Here is a 22,943-nt window from a genome sequence, read left to right on the forward strand (position 1 = left end):
TTTCTACCTAACTGCAATGTCTGCCCGAGGTATACATATTTCCGAACAACTTCGAGAACTGCTGCCTGCGTTGCAGTGTGCCAATGTTGCTGGCTGTTTGTGTCTTGGTGCCTCTTACAAAAGTTTATTAGAACGCCACTACGTCCGCTGTGGCGATGCAAGTGGACACCTCCTCAGCTTTCTTTGATAGCTGCGAGACAATTTGACAAAGACAAGGACTTTGAAGACGTTCGAATGTACATGAGTCTATGTGTGCGTGCCGTGAAAGGATGTATGAATATTGATGTGAAAAAGTGTTAATCTAATTGAAGGATGCATGAATATTGATGTGAAAAAGTGTTAATCTAATTGGCCTACTTTCAATGACTGATTTTGACCTTGACTGTTATTTTAACTTAAAAATGGACTTTTCTTTGATTTTGACTTTGAAATACCCTACTATACCGTACGTACGAGATTACGGCTCTTTGGTTTTCTATACTGGTGGTGCTAGTTGTCTAGACCACTTTGAGAACGTATGAATGTACGGGTCTCTCTTTATACCGTGGCGGTGTTACTTTGGAGGCCGCTGAGAGAACATACGACGGTATGGGTCTCTGTTCCACGTCTTCATAGTATGCTACCTATAGCTTAAACGCGTGCCTATGCTATGAGCGTGTGTAATGACAAGCAAACTGGGAGCCTCTGTCATCGAGAACATGCGACGGCATGGGTCTCTGTTTCTGAGTGGGACTATTTTTTAGACCACTGGGAGAACATACGACGGTATGTGTCTCTGTTTCACGTCGTCATAGTATGCAACCTATAGCTTAAATGCGTGCCTATGCTATGAATGCGTAAAATGACATGCAAACTGGGAGCCTCTGTCACCTGGCGGTGTATGGCGAGTGATGGAAGTCCGGATTCTGTCATTCACGATGCACTTTTATTCGTGTTTAGTCTGAAGCTGGTTACTACCATAACACCTTTCAATATGCCTTTGCCTGTGGGCGCTTGAGTGCACACTTGCGCCCATAGTATGACTTACATACAAGTAGAAGTAAATATGGAAACCTTTTTTTTTGTTACCCTTCCTTTTCTCAACATATTACATGCTTCAGACTTATACACAAAAACGACTACTACGAGTAAATTACTTATACCTTGCTTAACATGTTTCAGCAACATGTCGGTGATCAGCTTATGGGGAGTTTATCTGATGCTGACGAGGCGAATAATACTGCGGGCGAGGACGCCGCAGGGTCAGGAACGGCCGTGTTAGATATGAATCCTCCTTGCTACCAACCTGGACTGACCAGGCTGGTATAGAAGAAGAAGTTATGACGAATGGAAGGATGACAGACGTTGAAGATGTCACATCGTGATCTTATAATTAATTATTGATATTGTATTTGCTATTCAAAGTTGGCTTCTGCTAAATCCTTTGTAAGAAATAAACCTTACCAGGTTAAATGTTTATAGACGTGTGTTATTCATTTTCAAGTACCACTTCTGATCTGACCTCTAAGAATATTAACACCACAATAGCGAGTAAACGCCCATTCCTGGATATGGACCACGCAATAACCACTACAGTGAACGCCTGCCATTCAGTTTGGTAATCGCAATTTATTCATGTAAATTATTTCTATGATACTGCAAATACTCAGCCATGGATATTCTGCCGTATACAAGTACTCTGTTTTGGCTTAAAGGTTTTGGATATGCGCTTTTTGTGACCGTACAATTCAGGGAGATTAACACCTTAATTTCCAAATGTAATATGAATGCAAATATGATTGTTTTTTTTTTTGCAACTGTCACAAACATATTCTAAACCTTTTTTTTTCATAAACCTAAGTCAAAAATACGTATATTTTTTTAGACGATTCCTTATTGTGGTATTATTTATTAGAAAAAACAAACAAAAATAGCATGAACAATCAGGTTACAACAAGAAGCTATGTCCATACATCATGTCGAATAAGTTGAGTGTCACAAGGAAATAGGTATACGAAAGAATCATCTTAAACTATTCTTTAGAGAATTCTACCTATGCAAATTTAATATTTTGATTCATTCACAGAGGTTTAAAAACTAAAAAGTGGTACAACCTCGCCTTAAAGTAAGCCACATCTGTCGATCGAGTCACACATACCCGACTATGCACCTGCTACAATTTATATTCTCCTTCATTCCTATGTACAATATTGAAACAGCGAGATTAAACTTTCTATGTGTTCACCGAGTGATTTTTGAATTGACTATAGTTTGTCATATTCTCGTTCGAGTTTTATGGTTTATTTTATTCTACGCTATGTGAATTTGTTCCGAGAAATTAATTTCAGTAGATTGAAATAGACACGTGAACAAAAATTCATTGATCTGGCAAAAGTGTCATTCATAGAACTGGCTAGGTACTATACATAAAATTTACATAGATATTGAATATTCGAAAAAAAAGTTGTAAAATCACTCGTTTTTTTTTAATAACAAATTAAACAATTTCCATTTTGTTGACCACTTGTGCAGTCATCCAAATAAAACACAAAGCACTGCGATCGCGGTTTGACCAACTGAATCGAAAAGATACGGCAGCCATTAAGCTGCAAACCCTTAGTTCTGTACACCATTACTGTGTCCACAACGAATTGATAGCGAGAAGCGACGACATTTGATATTACACCAGAGGAAGGAAATATTAGAGGAGACGCCATAAGGCGGTGGTCAGGCGCCTCCTTGTAGGTCAAAACTTACGGTAAGCGTGACCAAAAGAATCAGTAAAGAACCAACGAGACGTTCGGGTTCCTTTAGACATCTATCAAATATTGTAGGTTTGGTTTTAAAAAAAGGGCGAGATCTAATGAAGGCGTTTGCGGGTGGAGCCGGTAACCTTCCCGAATATCCGCATTTTGGCGACACTAATTTCTTAGGAGATTTCTCGTTATGACATCTCTAAAGTAATTTTGTTCTCCGTGGATATAGCAGTACGGCAATGCAGCAGTGTGACTGCAAGACGTAAACAAACGCGTTTCAGAGCAATGGCCGCTGTGAAAATGCAGCTAAGGGAATTCTTTTGATTCCGTCTATCGTCGCTGTTTTATTAGAGGTGCGGTTGCAGTTATAGCGGGGTCTAGCAGTTATGTGGGGTTATTGATCTATAGATTTGTTCTAGCTTTTCAATGGACAGTAAAAATATTGATGGAGAGCTTCTAGGAATTGATATGAGTAAAACAATAAATAAATTCTGCATTTATTGTGCACACAATTGTACATTGATAAAACTGCCTTAGTGGCTACTACTATGTAAAACTTTATAGTAAAACCTACGTGACCATTCGTGCAAAAGCGGTCTAAGATAAATTACCCACGAGTTTCTTTCTTTAAAAACTAACCTATATAGCAAACAAAAAAAAAACAAAAAAAAACTCACAAAGTGTTTCCAGTTTCACACGTTAAAGGAAAACAGAATATATTATATGTGGTTATCTTTCGCCAGTTGTTACCGTCGACCAAGAAGGATGGATTACCTTGGCACTCGTGGGCGAGTCTATTGACTATGTAGAAAGGTGTGAAGGAAATTCGTGTACAAAGACAACTATAAATATTTATCGTAAGCTTTGAAACTGAGTACAACCCACAAACTTCCCACGGTAACAATATTAATGGTATAAAAATAGTATGTCAGTTCATATCTGGAGAAATAAGTACTATGACCCGTATAAGAATATGTGGGAAGATATTGTAATTCGGTCAAGTGAAATAGTTCATCTAAAATATTTTTATTTAAATGTCAAGAGGAGTGTGTTTCACATACAATTCACAACATCACCAGGCGATTTATTTTTCTATAAAATAAAGAATAAACCATTTAAGTGCCTAATAAGCGCCAATTATCTATCCAACTAAAAAAAAACTGTAGGTAAGTAGAAATAATGATTCGAACGAAAGAATTCAATTTCACTCCCAAATTGCTTAGGTAGACATTTCCACTAAATGTACACTATTAAATTTAACTACTGTTTCAAACAATAAAGGAAAGCGTCGAACTTTAAAAGTTTTTAATTCCATTAGTACAGGACTCGGTCTTAAAAGCTAGAACTGGGATGTTTAAAAACTTTGTATACTTGAAGACATAGTGTTGTAAGGTACTGTTACAATCTATTAATGGCACCAATGAACACTGAAAAAAAACTAAAAAAAACTCCGAAATACAACACCTTCGATATTATTTATCTACAGGTAAAAAAAATCTATATTTCTATACAGCAACTAGCTTCCACCTGCGGTTTAGCATACGTCTCTAATAAATCTCTTTCCTCGATAAATAGTCTACAAAAATATGGTTTCGAATCGCACTATTTCCTGAAATGAATGCAATCAGCGTAACCAAAAAACTCTTCAGCTTTATACTATTAGAAGTTACAGATGCAATTTTCTTTAAAGAACAAATTTTAAAGTCGTCTCGTCTGTTCCAATGAAACTCAAATTATGATCAACATTGGGATCAACCCACCTTCTTTAAGGCAGCGACGTCGATCCGTTTCCAATTATTTCGCGGAATATTATACTAAGAGAATAGATTTGCTGGAATTTATAATAAGAAGTAATAACAGTTAAGTTCAGATAAATTAGTTTGATAGAGGCTATCAAGTAATTATTTATTGTCATAAAAGTGATTATGTGAGATGTTCATAAAAACAACCAAGAAAAAGAGAAAATACGAAGGTACCGTTTGTGCTCGCGGTTCAAAAAGATATAAATAACGAGAAACAGACCTTGTCACTAATAGGTAATTATGTCTAAAAGCAAAAATCAAAAGTTATCAGTATATTTACAACCCTAAAACAAAAAAAGCGTATCTCCCCGAAGAACACAAATAACCTAATCCTATCCAAGCCTGCTCAAGTTGTCTTCGAGAAAGGATATTCCAGCGGGTTGAGCACAAAATTCATCGGAACCGAGTAAAGTCACGCGCCGCAATAACTTGTTCTAGAAGTCTAGACCGCTTGTTCTAGCACCTTCGTATAATTGTGAAACAAGCATCGTCCAACTACTAAGGCATTTTCGCGTGGATCTAGAGATTTGAGGTTTACATCTTAGGTAGCTTGTTGTAAGTGCTTAGTTGAGTCATAGTCAGAAAATTGGTTAATAACTCTGTTTTATATTTTTTTATAACAAAAGATAGCGTCAAAAATCATTCAAAAGCGTTTAAAAAAATACTGAGACATACGTAGGTTAAGTTTAATTTAAAAGAAAACTTTCATAGTATACTTTTGTAAACTCATTAAATCATTGAACTACGGTTTCACATCTTCGGTGAATGCAAGAGGTATGCCGGACTAATCGACAGCCATTTTCATGGGGGTTTATATCCACATATTATACTTTGTCAATCCAACCAAAAAACAATCGGAAACATTTTTGCAATCGATATACATTGAAATGATAAAATTCGTAACCCATGTTTTTCGAAAATCAACATGGCATACACAAAGTAAACATGGATACAAAAATAAATCAACATCCGTATGTAAAGCGTTAAGTAAATAGGCACGTGGTTAGAATTCTTTGTATCTCCGCTTGTGTGGAAAACACACGAACATTATATTTTGTATGCTTTCCAGCTTTAATTTTATACCAAAATAAATTTACCGAATAACTGATGCCATGCCATCATGACAAAATGTATTTAATCTGTTGAATATAGTGATGTAATACTTTAACCACAATAATACTCCATAAAAACTATTTTTGAAAACAAATACGATTATGACTAAAAAAAAAAAATTCAATAATAATAGATTCAATTTATTGGTCTTATAAAAATATAAGATAAGCCACTTATTTTTGGATAAGATCAACTTAATGTTATTACGCATGGCCCTATTTCTGCAACCCTTTTATGTGTGTTTAATAAAAATATGTATATAAATGTAGGATATATAAATACATTTTTCTTTGAAATAATTCTGTTATTCTAATTTGTTTCAGACAAATCATCAACGGACACATGTTTTCGCCGTCGTCGACGAAAGCGGCCTGGTGGCTGGCCACGTTTTTTAGTGTTTTTGTAACAGGTATGTACGAAACGAATTACGTTATGAAATTAATAACCTAAATTCTAAACTATTTTTATCCGAGTAAGTGAAGTACCTGAGAAGCTAAAGTACTGTGTACTTAATTTTAAAATTGTATGCACTCTCTTTTCAAGTATTAATAATGCATAAACAAAATTATACCTCTTTCATACAATTTATATAATTCACCTGTATCTGTGGTTGTACCTAACCATTGTGCGCCTGTAACTCGCACAACCCATAGCCCGAGAGTACTATTCAAATAAACTCAGTTGACCTTTACTGCATGTATGGGACCTAAGCTTAGTAATATTTAGGGTATTTTTCCTTCTTGTATATGGTTTCAGGCCTTTTTATAATCTCAGTTTGTTTGGATAGCCTTCGCAAAGATACTGAACTTTGCTATTCGGGAAGATATTTGGCAGGGGACTACATTTAGATTCATGGAACGTTTTTGTCATCAATTTTGGTCTAGGAATAAGTATTTAAAAAAAATGAACCGATTTCAATGTAAACAAACTGGGAATTTATTTCTTGCTCTTCTGTGTAACCACTTTCCATGTTCTTAAAAGAACATTCTCCGAAATCTGAATAAAACTCTAATCTCACGAGGTTCTTTCTTCAAAAATCACGGCTTGCCCGTAAAATCAGGGAGTATGCTAATACTATACGGTAAGAAAGCTCTCCGACCCGCACCTGTTTCGCACAACACTTAGGTATTAACCCCTATTAGTACAGTTTACTTGTTCCGCTAAATCCGACCGGTGCGTTACATTTTATCCGCCGCTACGGTTCGGTTTAAGCCCACCCTTATTTAGAGTGCACGGCTAATACTCGCCGACTGTACCTTAATAATTGTGTGCTATAATAGAAGTACTTTTTTTTTAAATATTAATAACAAAAGTTTGAACAACTACATGTATTAAATTAATATCATTTGTATGACTTATTAACAAATAAAACTCAAGATTTACTTACCTACTCTTATAAAAACTGACTTTACCTACCTAATAAATGGTATGAATTAATTTATTATAATACTAAATGCATCCTCCTTTTATAATCCGCTTAGTGAAATAGCGGATAAATAACGGCTCTGCTCAGGAAAGCAGCCGTAATAGCTAACTTGTCAAAAGTGAAAAATCAAAAACAAGTTCGTATAACAAGTTTAAGGAGTGAGGAAGATAGTAAAAGACTTGTTAACAAGTTGCTAATTAAAGTATACAAGATACTTAAAAACTTGTCAACACTTAGACGTAGTTACTACATAAAAACTTGGAAAGTTATTACTCCATGGAAAATGGTAGTGCCGGTCCAAAAACCCTGTGATGTATGGCATTTTAAGTGGGGTTATCTCATGAATAACTTCTGAGTTTGTTACTTTGTAAATCAAACATATGTATTGACCAGACCCGATGTGTTTGTGTCATGTTATACAAACAATATGTACTCTTTTGTGGAATGGAAAAGTAACTACATGGGCCTAAGTAAATTCAGTATTTTATACATAATACTGCTTATGTAGGTTGAGTAGTTTTCAACGACCACTTGATAAAATTTACGCTGAAAAATGTAGTCCCTGACTATTCTTCTGTACCTAGACATTTATAATATCCAAAGTTACACACCATGTCTATTTTATCTTTGTTTTATTTTTACATGGGCAGTTTTTTTAAAGACCTAATCACCGATGTTACTTAAAATACTAATGCAGTCACACAAAAAATAATGATCAGTCATTTTTCTTTACTCCCACTGAAGTATAAAACCAGAGTCATTAAACGTTAGACGTTAATCATTGTTCACACTACCTATGCCAGAGGCCGTCGCTAATTATAAAACAATAGAAAATCAGTAGTGTCTTTCGTTAATCTGCGCTCCGGAATACAACTGGTTAAAGCTAGTTAGGTGATTATAACCTGCAGCTCATTGGGTATGAAGATTGTGATGATTCTTTTGTTTCCAGGTGAGATGCCAATCCAGGCGGAGTTGGAACCTGAGTTCCTTCAGGCTCTGGAGAACCACACAGTCACACAAGGACGCGACGTGCACTTCACGTGCGTCGTCAACCATCTTTCTAATTATAGGGTAAGGACTTACACCATATTTTCTAGATTTTTAGTAAAAGATCTGGGTACCAAAATGGTTATGATACAATAGCTCATCAATATAACACAATACTCACTCAGAATCAGAATTCACAAAAACTATGAAAACTTCAGCAAAACATTTTTATTTTTATTTATCACGAATTTACTTTTCTATTGCAGATATAAATAACCTAATTCGACATAGATTTATCTGCCAAAATGTAGTGCAAATCTTTAAACATCACATTTCACATTTTAATAGGCAACTTGTCACCAAGAAAGCAAGTCTTTCTGTGACATATTTACTATGCAAAGTTACATTAAAGATACGTTTTGATACAAACACGGTGTAAGTTATCTCAAGACGAGTTAACCAATTCTAGCGCTTCAGACTCTAACACAAATACGAATGTACAATATTAACAGCGAGTACTTTGCGGCGCAGACTTGTACTATATAGCTTTATTTATTAAGCTAGATTAGGTATATAAGTAGGTAACTAAATTAAAATGTTTGCGCAAGTCTTAATGATTAATTAAACTATTTACAGCATTTTTGTTGCCAAGGCGATATATAGGTATATTTTCTTGTAAATTGATACTGAATTAAAATTTAGAATTTTAAATTGCTCTAGCTAGCACGTTGGGACATGGAGATATACCAATCCTATGATGCAAAGTAAACTTACGCTTCATCTTGGCAACAAAAAAAAAACATTTTTTGTTAACTCGTGTTATTTATTCATTTTATAATAAGTGAATTCGATTTTACGAAACATTTTATTGCGAGACCTAAGTTACTGGTAGCAACAAAATCACTAACCATGTTTTAGTTTTTTGCAGTTTATTCTAAAACACTTTCTATTGAATCGGTGAATGCTTCAAACCTTAGGTACTTGTTCGCTACAAAAGGACGTTACGATGAGTGCATTGTGGTATATCGCGGGTTGAAAGGATTTGATTTGACACGGATTCTGAGGAAACTCGAATATCTTATCGTATCGGATTATCTTGAAAGGAAAGCAAGCTACAAGATGATATTGTTCGCTGAAACTGTTATTATTTTTTTTAAGACGAAATTACGAAGAAAATTGTCGTGTTCTGTGTGATTGTATTCTTTAACACCGTTTTAACACTGTTGTATTCTCCGCTCGGATTTTCCACTTAGTTGTTTTCTGAGGGATACTGATCGGTTCGTATCGGTGAAAATCCGCCAGTGTGAAAAGGCTGTAAAAGCTTATTTTGATATTTTGTATTATATATTACCGTATAATTAATTATGCTCAAAACGAATTCATTTAGATAATCAGTCATATTATACGTATGATTTTAATATTATCACGAATATTAGGTACATGTACGTATTACGAACATAAGGGGTAAGAAATATATATTGACAATTGCAAATTCATTAATAAAGAGAACATTGATAAAAAAAATTAAGTACCTATTTTACAACTGCAAAGTAATCAAGAAAAATAGGTCCTCAAATACGTACTTATGTTCCATATTTAAAAACAAAACCCACATGCGCCAGATAACAAGCCGAGCATGAAATAAGTGGTCCACACTCCGTAGCATCCAGCAACTGAAATGTAAACTTCATCCATCATAAAGTTCGTAATCTATGAAGGATTTTACTCGGAAAAATCATGTTCTTGTTTCAGACAAACGAAAGACGGGGATACATAATACCGTTTTAATGATGGAAAATAAAATAGAAATGTTCGGGTGAAGTTTTATGAAACTCTGCTTGCTACACTTGAAATAGCAATTGACACAATAACAAAATAAACTGATATAACTCAAATGTAGGTGGTCGGACAAAGCTTAAACGCTGAATATTATTTTTTATTCTTGTTTACTTTAACATTTTTTCGAAGTCAAAGTCAAAGTTATTTCATATACTTATAGCTGTTAGAGGTGCTTACGAAACGCACGGTTCCAAGGGTAGGTTTTATAGAGAAGAACCAGCAAGAAACTGAATCAAACATCTTATACCTACTAATGATTGATGCATTAGTGTAAACATTCGTTGGTGAACATAATAAATAAATGAAATCTTTAAGTAATTATTGCTTATACATCCCGTATGGGCATCAGACCACACCCGGCAATTATGACGTCATTAAACTATGTTACAGTAATACAGTGTCATGTAACGTTATCTGTCACACAGCATAAACTATAGACGCAACTTGAGCACACCAAATGCCAACATTCATCTTAATAGACGAATGATTAAGTACTCCTTTAACTGCTTCAAGCGTTTAGTTACCTGTACAATTGGTTGCATAAATATTATAAATGGAGACTCTTTGGTGGTCTTCCTCTTTATTCGTTCATGAATATCTATACATAAACGAAAATATTGAATGATTATAAAGCGCAAATCACATGGGTTAAACTTAGATATCAAGATTTATTAAAAATTTATTTACAATGAGATATGGACAATAAAAATATTAGTTGCCATTTCGCTAAAAGCCTATAGGAGATCAAAAAAATTGTATACAATTTTCATACTGATTATAAAATTGTTATTTTATTATTATTCGAGGCCAGAGATTAGGGTCATTAACATACCTATAGGTAATTATAGGGTATAGTCTTTTTCTTTCTAATCTTTTGCAAAAATATGTTTGAATGGTGGATGACAAAAATATCAAAGAATAGAGATCAAACTGTGGTATTTTTGTCGTCCTGAAATAACAAAACATTAAAATAACGTCAAAGCTGAAACAGTTTTTTTTACAAAAGAATCTATCGCCGCTTACTGAAGTAAAATATACGTATGCTATTAATAAAAGAGCTCTCAACGTAAATAAATAATACATGTCAGATTTACACAGACCTGAATATGGGTTTGTTTATCGGATTAATGTAATCCTGGTCGCCAATAAACTAACAACCTGTCACGCTGCCTCTATTATAATAGTTTTACAATTTTATTATAAGTTTATAACTTGAAAATATTGTTTGAAAACTTTTGTGACGTATCGTTTCTTCTTTCATGTAATCTCCCTTAAAACCGACTACCCAAAAAGAAGGAGGTTCTCAATTCATAGGATCTTTTATGCTAACTCAATAACGCCTAGACCGATTTGCAATATTTGTTTTTCTTTACTACTACGTACCTACATGAAAATGACCAGGATTGTAACAACATAATAACATGTGTAGGCAGCTATATGCGTCACATTAAATCACGAGCCAACTTAACGAACTAACAAGAATCGCAAAACATGAATCATGTTAATAACTCAGATGAGGCAGTATGTAAACATAACATAACTATGAAAGCTTGAACTTGTAACAAAAACTGGTAGTAGCGACAAGTGCTCGCATTCAGCCGGCAGCACTAGCCACGCTTACGTTGAAACTCCGCGGAAATAATTCTCACAAACAATGAAATTGTTACTAATTTATTTTCCAACCGCAACAAAGCGAGATGTCACATGAAAAATGCTCGGGAGCGGCACGGATGAGACACCGTGCATTCCTCCCGCGAAACTCTACAATTTCACGTGTCGTACCCTCAGTTTTACATTTGCTACAGCGTTTAAGTCACATTAAGTTTCGTCTTCACTGTGAACAATACAAACGATTTAAAACTCGCGCGAGCTCCCGGGAAATGCGAGCGATTTATGACATTAATCCTAGATATAAAATGAAATTTCACGCTCGTATGCAACGGTACAGAACCGTTTTGTTTTGTAGACATCCGCTCTAATTGCATTGTTAAATTTAGCTTCCGGCTGTTTCAGATATTCTTGACTTTGATTAAACTTCACATGGCGCTCCTCTTATAAAAATGTGTACCGTGTCTGTGTCAACACCAAGCCAATTCTGTCTGTATTGTCTCCTAGTCAATATTTATACAGTCGCTATAGATTATAAGGAATCCAATAAGGCTTTGATTGTACTGTGAAGTAATGGCAATATTATTTTTAGGTGGCGTGGATTAAGTCAGACTCGAAGGCGATTCTGGCGATACACACGAACATGGTGGCGCTCAACCCTCGCCTGAGTGTCACGTACAATAATCACAACACGTGGAAGTTGCACGTCAGCAACGTGCAGGCGAACGACTCGGGCACCTATATGTGCCAAGTCAACACAGACCCTATGAAAAGTCAGGTGAGCTACACTTTGTCACACACGAAGCTGAGATACTAAGTTTACAAAGTAGTTATTTTGCAGACAGCGCTCTAAAACTTAAATGTAACGTTCGTCAACAAGATAGCGTTTGTTTCCTTTTTAAGAAAATCTTGTGAGCAATACTTGTGAAGTTGTGAGACAAGAAAAAGTGTTCAATCAAGCAGCGAGTGTTACAAGCACTTGTTTCAGTTTCCAATAAATTATTATGAAACGCTCAGCTAGCGAGTGAACGCCTGATTAAGTGCAGAAAACAAATCAATAACAAACGTTATACTAGTTTATTTTAAAAAGCACCATTCCCTCAAGCTATAAATACTGCAAGTTATAAATAGATAATCTAATTTCACAGAACGATTGATGTTGTTTTCCATTCATAAATAATGAAGTTTCGATGATACCAATTCTATTTTTATATCCATTCTGTTCATTCAGTTAGAATAATCGAACAAGTTTATTTTTTTAGGCTTTTATAAATATACATTTACAAGAATTTACAAGAAACATTAAAGGCCCCGGAAGAGATGGCGTGACGAACTAGACGCCTATCGTCCGGATTGGTGGGCACGATCGAAAGATCGGGAAGGGTGGAAGCGAGATGGGGAGGCCTTTGCCCAGCAGTGGAACACTACAGGCTAGATATAATAAAAAAAAATAAAAAAGATACATTTGCTTTAAAAATCAGATAAAATAAGAGGGAACTAATTATTATGAAACACCAAAAACTAAACACTAAGTAGTTAGTTAACCAGGGATTACAGTCAGACACGTTCGGGGTATTATGTCTAGCTAGTTACAGCCACGGCGTTAAGGATTATAATACCGCTTTATTTTACTTTTCAAAGCCCACGAGCGAACCTCATTCATTTTACATTAAATACCTGATGTAATCCTAACCAAATATTTAAGTAGGTAATTACCTTAAAATGTAGGCGATTAATTTAGATGTTTATCAAATTAGGATGAAATTAATTTTGCACCGCAAACTCAGTATCAATCGGATTTGGGAAATTGATCGTTATTTAGATAATATCGTTGTGTAATAATCTATGTACACATGCTATTCAATCAGGCTTGTATTATTATAAGCTAGGGTATGATCTCCTAGCTTTCATCAGAAATAAAACGTCAATTCGTATCACAATAACTTCTTGTATTCACTTTTAAAACACAATTTTTAATAACAATCGTAAGAAAACATAGTTTATCAGTGCACGAAGAAAACGCGCGCTCTATCTGTCAAAATCTTCATAGGGTTGTCATCACGGTGTGGCAGCAGTGTTGCCCGTATAAAATAAAAGGATCTAACATTATGTTGTAATATACATGATTTAGATCAATTCTCCTGCAAAGCTTAATTACTACTTACGAAAAAAAAGTAACAACGTTTTGTGGTTCCTGGGACAGTGATTAAAGAAACGAATTCTAGCTTATCTCTTATTTATACATACAGTACGTTTGAATCACACACGAAAAATAAGCAACAAAACAAAACATAATCAAGACACTCCCAATTACGTTCCAAACAAAAGACTGCACTAATAAGGCTAACTAGAGTAATTATTTTTGTCAGATGGGTCATTTATCCGTGGTGATCCCTCCGGACATAGTGGACACTGTGACGGAGGGTAGTTCTGCGCAAGAGGGCGGGAGTATAAGATTGACGTGCACCGCAACTGGCGTGCCGCCACCGACCGTTTTGTGGAGACGGGAGCACAACCGACCCATAGTGTTTAGACACGACGGTGGCAGGGAACGGAAAGGTGAGTCTTTGTTGCGAAAACTACTGAAAAATGTTTGTTTACTTACGCTTTAAATGCTGTTTACTTTGTAACGTGTATTTAAAGCGTGCACCTTCCTATTGTGAAAAACGTGATTACCGTATTACCTCGGCCATGGAATCAATTGATGTTAATATTATCATTTACTATTTTGATCCGTTTAACCTGTTTTGTTTATTAACTGCGGGATAATGATGAGTAAGTTATCAGAACTGATTTTCAATAGAAATATACAAAAAGGTATATAAAAAAAGGTTTTATGATTAATAGGATAGAGGATTCAATTATAACTAGGTATGTACCTACATACATTGTATGCATAGGTTCTATGTGACTGGTAACACTATATATAGAGCATTAATTATGTGCGTAATTATTAATTTGTAATACGGTATTAATATATGTAACTGTCAGCTTTTGTACAATATGTGTGTACCTACCCACATCCATTAGATTCATGTATTACATCAATTACAAGGATTGCCAATAGTTTGTAAGTGTGCAAGTATGGATTTAATATTTGATAGGGTCTCAATTTTTGGAATATTTCCACCCCTAGATCATGATCTTTTTAAGAATTCATCTAAATAAGAAGTACATGTAAAAAAACTTAATATTTTCGAAAATATTTAAAAAAATATATTATAGTAAGTAGTTACGTAATAATTAGGTAATGGAATTAAACAGACTCGCAAATAAATTCACATTAATTAACCTTACAAAAGCAGCTACAACATTAAGATAAAAATAAGAGAGAGGTTTAATCACATTTCAAAAATCATAAAACACATTCAATCAAAGGGAACACAAGTTTCGTCTTATTAAAGATGGCGCGGACTGTCTGCGGTCGGAAGTAATCAACAGTCTGTATTGTGGTGCATAATGAAGGGTGCCGCTCGATAGTTACTCTAGCTGCTCTCAATATCATATCTACAATAATCTACATATCTTAAGGTTAACAATTTATGGATATAGGAGTTTCATTTGGCCGGATACTGGCTACATATACCATTGAAGGTCTTAAGCGTTTAAGACTTAAAAAAAAGAATATACATGGAGTCCTATATTAAATGACAGCGGAGATCTACTCTTTGTAATTCGAAAACCAACAAAGGTCACGGTAATTCAATTTACAGATAGACTAAAACATTGTTTTGCCTAATTTCTATTAATATAACGACTGCTTCAGAATTTCTTTACCGTCCCGATAATAATCTCATAGTAAAATGTCAGACTACACAAAACTCTCCAACTAGAAGTTTGAAACTGACATTCGTTTTAGCTCTTTTACTTGCTTACATTTATAATTTCAGAGCTTTGAAAACTCTTGCTTCTTTTTTTTTCATTCATTCATCACGAAAAAGTTCTGTTTGACTGTACCTACAAAAACTAGTAACATTTTTACGTTCCTTCAAGTTTGAGTTGCGACAACTTTTCGTAACTTGAGAATCAAATCTGACATTGCGGGCCGTACGAAAGTATGTTAGGTACTGTTTGTAAATAAAGCAGCTTTATTTAAAGTATTCAATAAAGAGGGAGAGAGATTGATTGAATCCTTAACTATTAGGTTCATTGTGCAGCGGTGAGCGCAGACGAGCGCTTCAAGCGGCTGTAAACGCTCGGAAATATCGTGATTCGTACGCTTCCTATTTCCTTACTTAATACTGGCAATTTAAAATCTGATTTACTCTTTAATAGTCGTAGATTGAAATTGAAGTAAATGGCATAGTGAAAAAAATCTAGGCGACAAAATTTAAGAAAGAAAGCCCTTACCCAAAGATGTAGGTATCTAAAATCAATGCTGGTGTTAAATATTTATTATTTGGCATTTTTTTACCTACACCTAAACTTAGGTAGGTACCTATATTGAAACAGCAAAATTAATGTACCTAAAGTACTGAACAAGGCTAAGGGAGTGTAAGGTGTTAAGTTTCGCCGCAAGGCATTTTATCGTTGCGGACTAGTATGATCTGTTAAGCTGCTTATTTCACTTTTTGCCTTAGACCACCGATGTGGAAAATGTACACTAACCGACATGACGATTACAGCGTTATAAGGATTCTTAGAATCATAAGCTTATTTAAATTAATTTATGTTTTTCTTTAGAAAGTTGCAACGATAAAGAGGTTTATTATCTGAATTTGTAAGAAGATAACTTAAATATATTTCCGCTAATTAAATAGAAAAAGTTAATTGCAAAACATTTATTGGAATTCGTCGAGAGTATTCTAAATAAAACTGTGCAAAGCAAAACCCCGCAACTGTAACTAGTAAATACTTGAAGCACCTCTCATAGGTTGTTCTGGATTGCTGCTAGTTATTCAAACGAGAGAATTTCTCATTTCGTTCCATTCCGACATTATTTTTTAAATAGCTAAAGTGTAAATTAACCTTTCGGTTCATAATAAGAGCAAATAAAAATTGAGGTAGAAAAGTTCAAGCTACTTTTGAACTTAGGACAGGGTACACAATTTCGGGGCTGAATCCAGTTGGGTCGGCGATGTATCAGTGCGTTGCACACAATAAGCTGATTTGCATCGATCATGGGTCGTAGCGGGAACCAATGTTTGGGCGTCGCGACCTTGGAGGTCAAGCTGATCTAAGTAGCTTCATTCTTGATAAACGTGAATTTTTTTTAATGCGTAACGTGATTGAAATAATACTTTATAACTGGATTTTAATTTTCGATTTAAACAAGATATCCTAGAGCAAGTTTTTGTTTAGTATTTCAAGATGTATCAAAGCTTTAAATTAATAATTTCCGAATCCATATTTATTGAAAAAGAATTCAGAATAAAATTGTAAAACATTTTAATATTGTTTGTGAATAATACCTACACAAGGCTAAGTAACAAAATAAATAAATTTTGTACGCAGCACAAATTGATTAGTTAAATTAAACTGTGATAATGCAATGTAAAATAGCTGTTGTCTGATTAACGGATGGATGCCAATATGAAAACAAAAAGCTGTTCACTAAAATAAATCAGTTTAAATTCAAAACTCACTTCAACACTTTATGAGTAAACTAAAATGGATTTGAAAATGAAAGGATTGATAAAAGTTAGAGACAAAAATGTTAAGCAAATTTTTCCTCAATAGTCTTTTACTTTCGTAATAGGAAAATGAATCCGAAAGCCCGAAAGCTGTGCTTCACAACACTGCAAAGCGGCAACATCTATGGACACCGCTCTCATTGTTAACCCTTCAGAGCGAGTTTTCCTTTTCCCCCGGGTGCCGAAAGCCGCCATTCTGTTCAAGTCTTTTTTCCAATTCAATCTACTTTGCATTGTCCCCGACACTCGCATGAGGCATTACACCTAGACCCCCTACCCTTGCACTTGCTCCCAAGCACTTCTCTTTCCAATGGATTTTATTTACGCAAGAGAAAGCAAGCTTTAATACATATACCGCTGAAGACAATAAGGCGCCTCCAAACGAGATATAAAAGCTTTGAGTTAGTCTCGCGTTCCTTTTAGTAGGATTCCTTTGAAATGAATCGAATAATTCGCAGAGTTTATGCTTATGGACGCTTTTTTATGTGAGGAGTACTTTGTTAAGTGTGAAAATAATGATTGTCGCTTGCGGACTGAGATCGTTGTTATGACAATAATAGGGTCTCAAATTTCAATGGGATGGATATAATTTGAAATCCGTCCCAGCCTACGCGTGTATCCAACATCTCTTATTTACTAATCACTGGAGCGAAAGTTGATAAGACGTCTGAAGTTCCGTTTGTCTTCGCCTGAAGCCCCGAACTTAGATAAATCTATTTTGTAGTTTCTTAACCTGACCAAATACGTGGCTCCAACTTCCATGCTTGCCTTATTGATTCCATCAATCTATTTTTGTGCCAATACAATCGAGTAACTTCAACAACAAAGGCCCAAATATAAATAATTTAATGTACCAATTTTTTTATTGTTTTATGAAAATTTGTGATAAAATGTAATTTAGGTACTCTCCTTTCGTAACTTAAATCGACTTCTTCAAAGAAGTTTCTGTCGGACTCTTTTACATCGTCCCGTTGGCGGAGCGGCGACCAAAAAAGGACAACCGCCGCTCTCGACTGAATTTTTATGAACTTTTTTGTTTGCCTTTTAAAGACGAAATGTAAAGTAACATCACCGCGGGCCGGTTTCTGAAAGGGCACTGCATCTTAAAGGAAACTGTAAATTAAGTTTCTTTTTGAATCTTCGCTTTTTCCGTTTCATTTGAGTTATGAATCATACGATATTTATATAAACTTCGTGCAGAGAATATCTTGGTAGGTTAAGTATATTAGTGGACTATAATTTTAAGTTCTTACAATAGATGTAAAACAATTTTATATTCCTTGTATCAAAGGCATTTACACACAATTACAGTTTAGGCCATAAGTACCCATACCCTAAACGTAGGATACAAGAGTCGTAACCGGACAATGAACACAAACGTTACGTCTATGCTGTAACAATAGCGTGGTATCCAAACAATTGACTAATAATTCCGCTCGGCAAACTGCTACATACCAAATGGAAATTTCGCGTAACGTTCACTGCAGCTATTGACTCTCTTAATGTAAATGTGTTGTTTCGCGATCGGCGCTGCGCGAATCGTAACAATCATTTATGTTATTACGATGAACAATGCCCACGGTATATGGCTACACGCAAAACTATGCCACGTAATTCGAATATTTCACCGAATTTCGGTTTTATACAGATCGTTGAGGAATCATTCGTATATCATATAACATTATTATCGAACGTAATGATATCGCAGTGCCTTCTCTTTCCAACTCCATTTCCCTACAATTGGTACTTAGGAACGCAATATCAATATCTCTTCTAAGTACTTAAGCATTGTACTTCACAAGATAACGAGAAAACTTTATTATCAAGTTTTTACTTTGCGCGTAGTGCGTGTTATATATTGTCATGTTACATCAGTTTCGGTCGGGCCCACTAATACTAGACAACGATAAAAGTCCACGTACAAATACCTAAACAGGGAGAAATAAAAGAAATAAAAAGCAAAAAACGAGTCGGTATAACGTTAAACAATATCGGCGTAGACCGAAATAATCCTTAATACATTGTAGGTAATACTTTATCGGGATCCCAAGAAGGGTGGCTATTGCGTAGGGGATTACCAATTTTATAAGTTAGGTATTCGTGCGAATGTCACCGCAGTAACCATAACGTTTTAGTGGCAGTTTGCCCCTCGTTGGAACACTTCGTATTTTTAATAAAAAAAAGCAATATAGTTTTTCACAGCCAAGACCAAGGAGAATGGGAAGGCGCGGAATTTTCAATTTTAAAAATTAAATTGCTTTAAACAATTGTTGTGTTGATGGTTCCTTTTAAGTTATTGCGCTGTCTTATCGTGCAACTAGCGCTTACGCTCTATTTTATTCTCATTATACAAATAGCGACCATTTGGCAAGGAAATGTATGAAAATAAACAAAGCGTATCTACTAGGAAGTAAACGTTTATGAATCTTAATAGTTTGTCAAAAGCTGCACGCTACAAAATAATACTTGTATTCAGATGGTACTCGAGTCTCCATTTCCGAAAACAAATACAGACACATTATGGTGTACTTATCATCGTTTCTGAACACTTCAATAGTTATATACAATTTGTTTTATGTTATTCAGAAGAGATACTTCAACCATCCGTGCTAACTAAGATGAACTATGTACGAAAATAATAATAAAACATTGTAATACAAGTCTGAAAAATGCTCGAATAGTGACGGATCACTAGTGAGAGCATCGTTAATTCTCCAATTCCCTCGACACGGTAACACAATCACAAGCGAGAATCACAATGAAATAAAATATTTAGCTCTTTGTCTGTTTTTTCGTGAAAAATGCAAGGAAATTGTTCCGCACGTTACAGAGTGCAATTGCACTGCATTGTGTTTATGTCTGTTTTATTTAAACTGTAAGCAATTTGAGTTTGTGAAGTTTTATTTTATGAGTTTTTCCTGACAGTTCGCTTTGCACTTGTTTTCGAAAATGGGAAACACAGAAGTATTAAATACTTACATTTTCCACTACGACACTTATAAAAAGAAGCAAACATATTCTGGTTGTAAAATACTAAAGAACTTCATGAAACTTTTTAATAATCAGACAATGCAAAGCTCAAAATACATTCTCAATTTAAATGTACAGTCACAATACATCATCACAGAACTTCCAAAGGGGGTTGCATAATAAATATTCCTTTCGACTCACGAACGAAACAGCGACAAAGTCTAGTATAAATCTATAAACGTCACATAATATATTATTGGACACAGTTACCCAGTACATTTCTGACGTAGCTCCGGTACAGTTGGCCGATAAAATTCAATACTATCAAACGTATCTAAATCCGAGCACCTTGTTTTATTGTCAGATGCTAAGCTTTCACTTTAGTTTTATCCACCTTCGTTGAATAAACTACGCACACACTGCCAAATGTACGTACAACTTATAAATATGTAGTTGAGTTCGTAAATCAATATGTTGGATTATCGTCGCTTTTGTAGCTTACCCTAATTTTATGTAATCTCTTTTCGTTTATATAAAGGACTTTATTATGAAGGTAGTGTGGAAAATCACTGGTCGTAAAAAAACAGTTATTTTAAAAACATTAATTTAATACGAATTTAATTATTCGGACGTCTCTTGAAACTGAAGCTCTCCATGTAGACCTATGTAGTATGGAATTAAATACTTCACTATTATTTACATTCACTACTTAACTTTTAATTAACATATGAAGCCATTTCACTGTGCTTTTAATAATTATTCACACTTTTAGGTTAACAATTCTTGTAACTACGCGTAATAAGGCACTCTGGAAATAAACTGTTCACGTAACATTTCCAAAACTTTTATACATACCATACTCACAATAATTGTCTCAAACAGTTAAGAGGTTCTTCTAACTTCAAAAATAAGGTCGTAAAAGAAATTAAGAAAGAAAACTCATACGAACAGATGTAAAGTGACGTATTAACAAAACATATCACGCAGTACTCTTGATTGTAACTACAGCAAAGGATATAAAATGGGGCATAAACTGGCTCATATAACAATAAAAATAAATTAGATAAAAGCTCGCAATGAAACTTTACCCATTACACAGCTCGCGTAAAACACAGTTTCATGGGTTTGTAAGATTTAATTATTACAAAATACTTCCAAGAAAACGCGTAATGTAAAACCTTTCGGTAAACAAATGAATGGAGAAAGTTAACATGTAATTTTCAGAAATTTTGCAGAAGCCGTCTTTTGACACAATACATTTTTCAATGCGGTGACGTGGAAAACCAAAATTAATTTTGGTACTTTTCCTATATTATTGTGCAAGAGTTGCAAAATAAATAATGTTCAGGCACTGCGATTCCATTGTATGGTTCTTTAGTTTATTAAATAAATTATGAGAATGCTACACTTCCAATACTTTAAGAGCAGTGCCACAGTCTATCGGTCTATGAATAATCTTTGTGCTTAACTTATAATACAATCTTTACCATGCATTTACTTCGCATCGAGCTCATGTGCAACAAAAACTATTTTATTTTAAAATGAAGGCACGGTTTTACACCTAAACTGTAATAGTGTTATTTAAAAACCTATTGCATTAATAAAGGTGTTGCACTAAAGTGAACAGCCATGTTCTAATATAAATTGTAAGCGGTAACCGTTCCGAGATGTTGGTAGTTTTGCCGCGCCGGCCCGGTCTCGGCCTCCAAATTACCGCAATAACGGTAATTGCAATTTGCTGGTGAAACTACCCACTGTCTTCATTCTCTTCCGTCCTAATGTTGATATAGTAGCATTGCTTTGTACACGAGAGGACGCTTGAGTAAAGGGTGCAATAGTTGTATTGTAACACCTGCAAGTTGACTCTGTATGACACTGTTTCTCTTCTATCTCTGGATAAGATGTCCTAAACGATTTCTTTTGCACTAGGACCACATTATTTGTGAGTATCCACATTATTTTTCAACTTCCATTCTGTACTGTATGTACAGTTCATATTCTCAATGTTTTCTACCTTAATATAAGTGTTGATGAAAAATGAAAACAACAGGCCTCTTGTTTTACGAGCATGTTTTTTATGTTCCTCAACGAAGATCCTTGCAGATAAAGTAGCAAAATAATTCATTTTCGAACACTGCGTATTTTCAGAATACGTAATATTATTTTTCACTTCCTCGTAACAAGGATAAGATCACTTGATCGAATCTTATTTTATTTGCTTGTTCAATTTTTTTTTATAAGCTATTAATTCGAACAAACAGAAAAATATTTTAAAATCATTCAGAACTTATCACTGTATGGTTTATAGGTAAGCACTATAGGTATGTGTATTATCCTTGAGCCAAAGTGAACCAAAGTCAGAAAACGTTCAAAGCATGTCTTGTCTACGCTTGTTAACCAATCATTCGAAACAAAATTACTTCTGATGTGAACAACGCAAATCGTTTGAGTGCATCGACGAACGTATCTCCAAGTAAAATAGATACGCTGTAGAAAATATGAGCTGATTCTTACATTAAATTCAAACTGGAGATAAAAAGTTGGAGGTTGTGAAGTAAAATGTCTCGAGATAACAAGCTCTAAGTCTGTCTTGAAGTTGCTTATCGATGTTAAAGCATTATGTCTTCGGAGTACTGTCATGTGCAAAATGAGGGGATCTGAAAAAATGTGTATCACTCTACTTGTACCTACTCATTTTCAATGATAACGTGAACTTCATGGAAATAAAGTAAAAAATAAGATTCAACATTAAATATTGTAAGATATTGAATTGCTCATATTGAAAGCGCGCACCGACGTGTAATTTCAATATTAAATATTTTAACTGATG

General features: G+C 34.7%; 1 protein-coding gene across 2 annotated transcripts in view; it reads left to right on the plus strand.

Moving 5' to 3' along the window:
- LOC124634582 (lachesin-like) overlaps positions 1–22,943 on the plus strand; it is an 88,253-nt gene that overhangs the window by 40,603 nt on the left and 24,707 nt on the right. For both annotated transcript variants that reach the window (XM_047170204.1, XM_047170205.1), the window contains exons 2-5: positions 5,974–6,059; positions 8,026–8,147; positions 12,103–12,288; positions 13,880–14,069. In XM_047170204.1, coding sequence (XP_047026160.1) covers positions 5,974–6,059; positions 8,026–8,147; positions 12,103–12,288; positions 13,880–14,069 — 584 coding nt within the window. The remainder of the gene's footprint in view (positions 1–5,973; positions 6,060–8,025; positions 8,148–12,102; positions 12,289–13,879; positions 14,070–22,943) is intronic.

Source organism: Helicoverpa zea, chromosome 11 (genome assembly GCF_022581195.2).
Source record: "Helicoverpa zea isolate HzStark_Cry1AcR chromosome 11, ilHelZeax1.1, whole genome shotgun sequence".
In the NCBI taxonomy this organism is placed as follows: domain Eukaryota; kingdom Metazoa; phylum Arthropoda; class Insecta; order Lepidoptera; family Noctuidae; genus Helicoverpa; species Helicoverpa zea.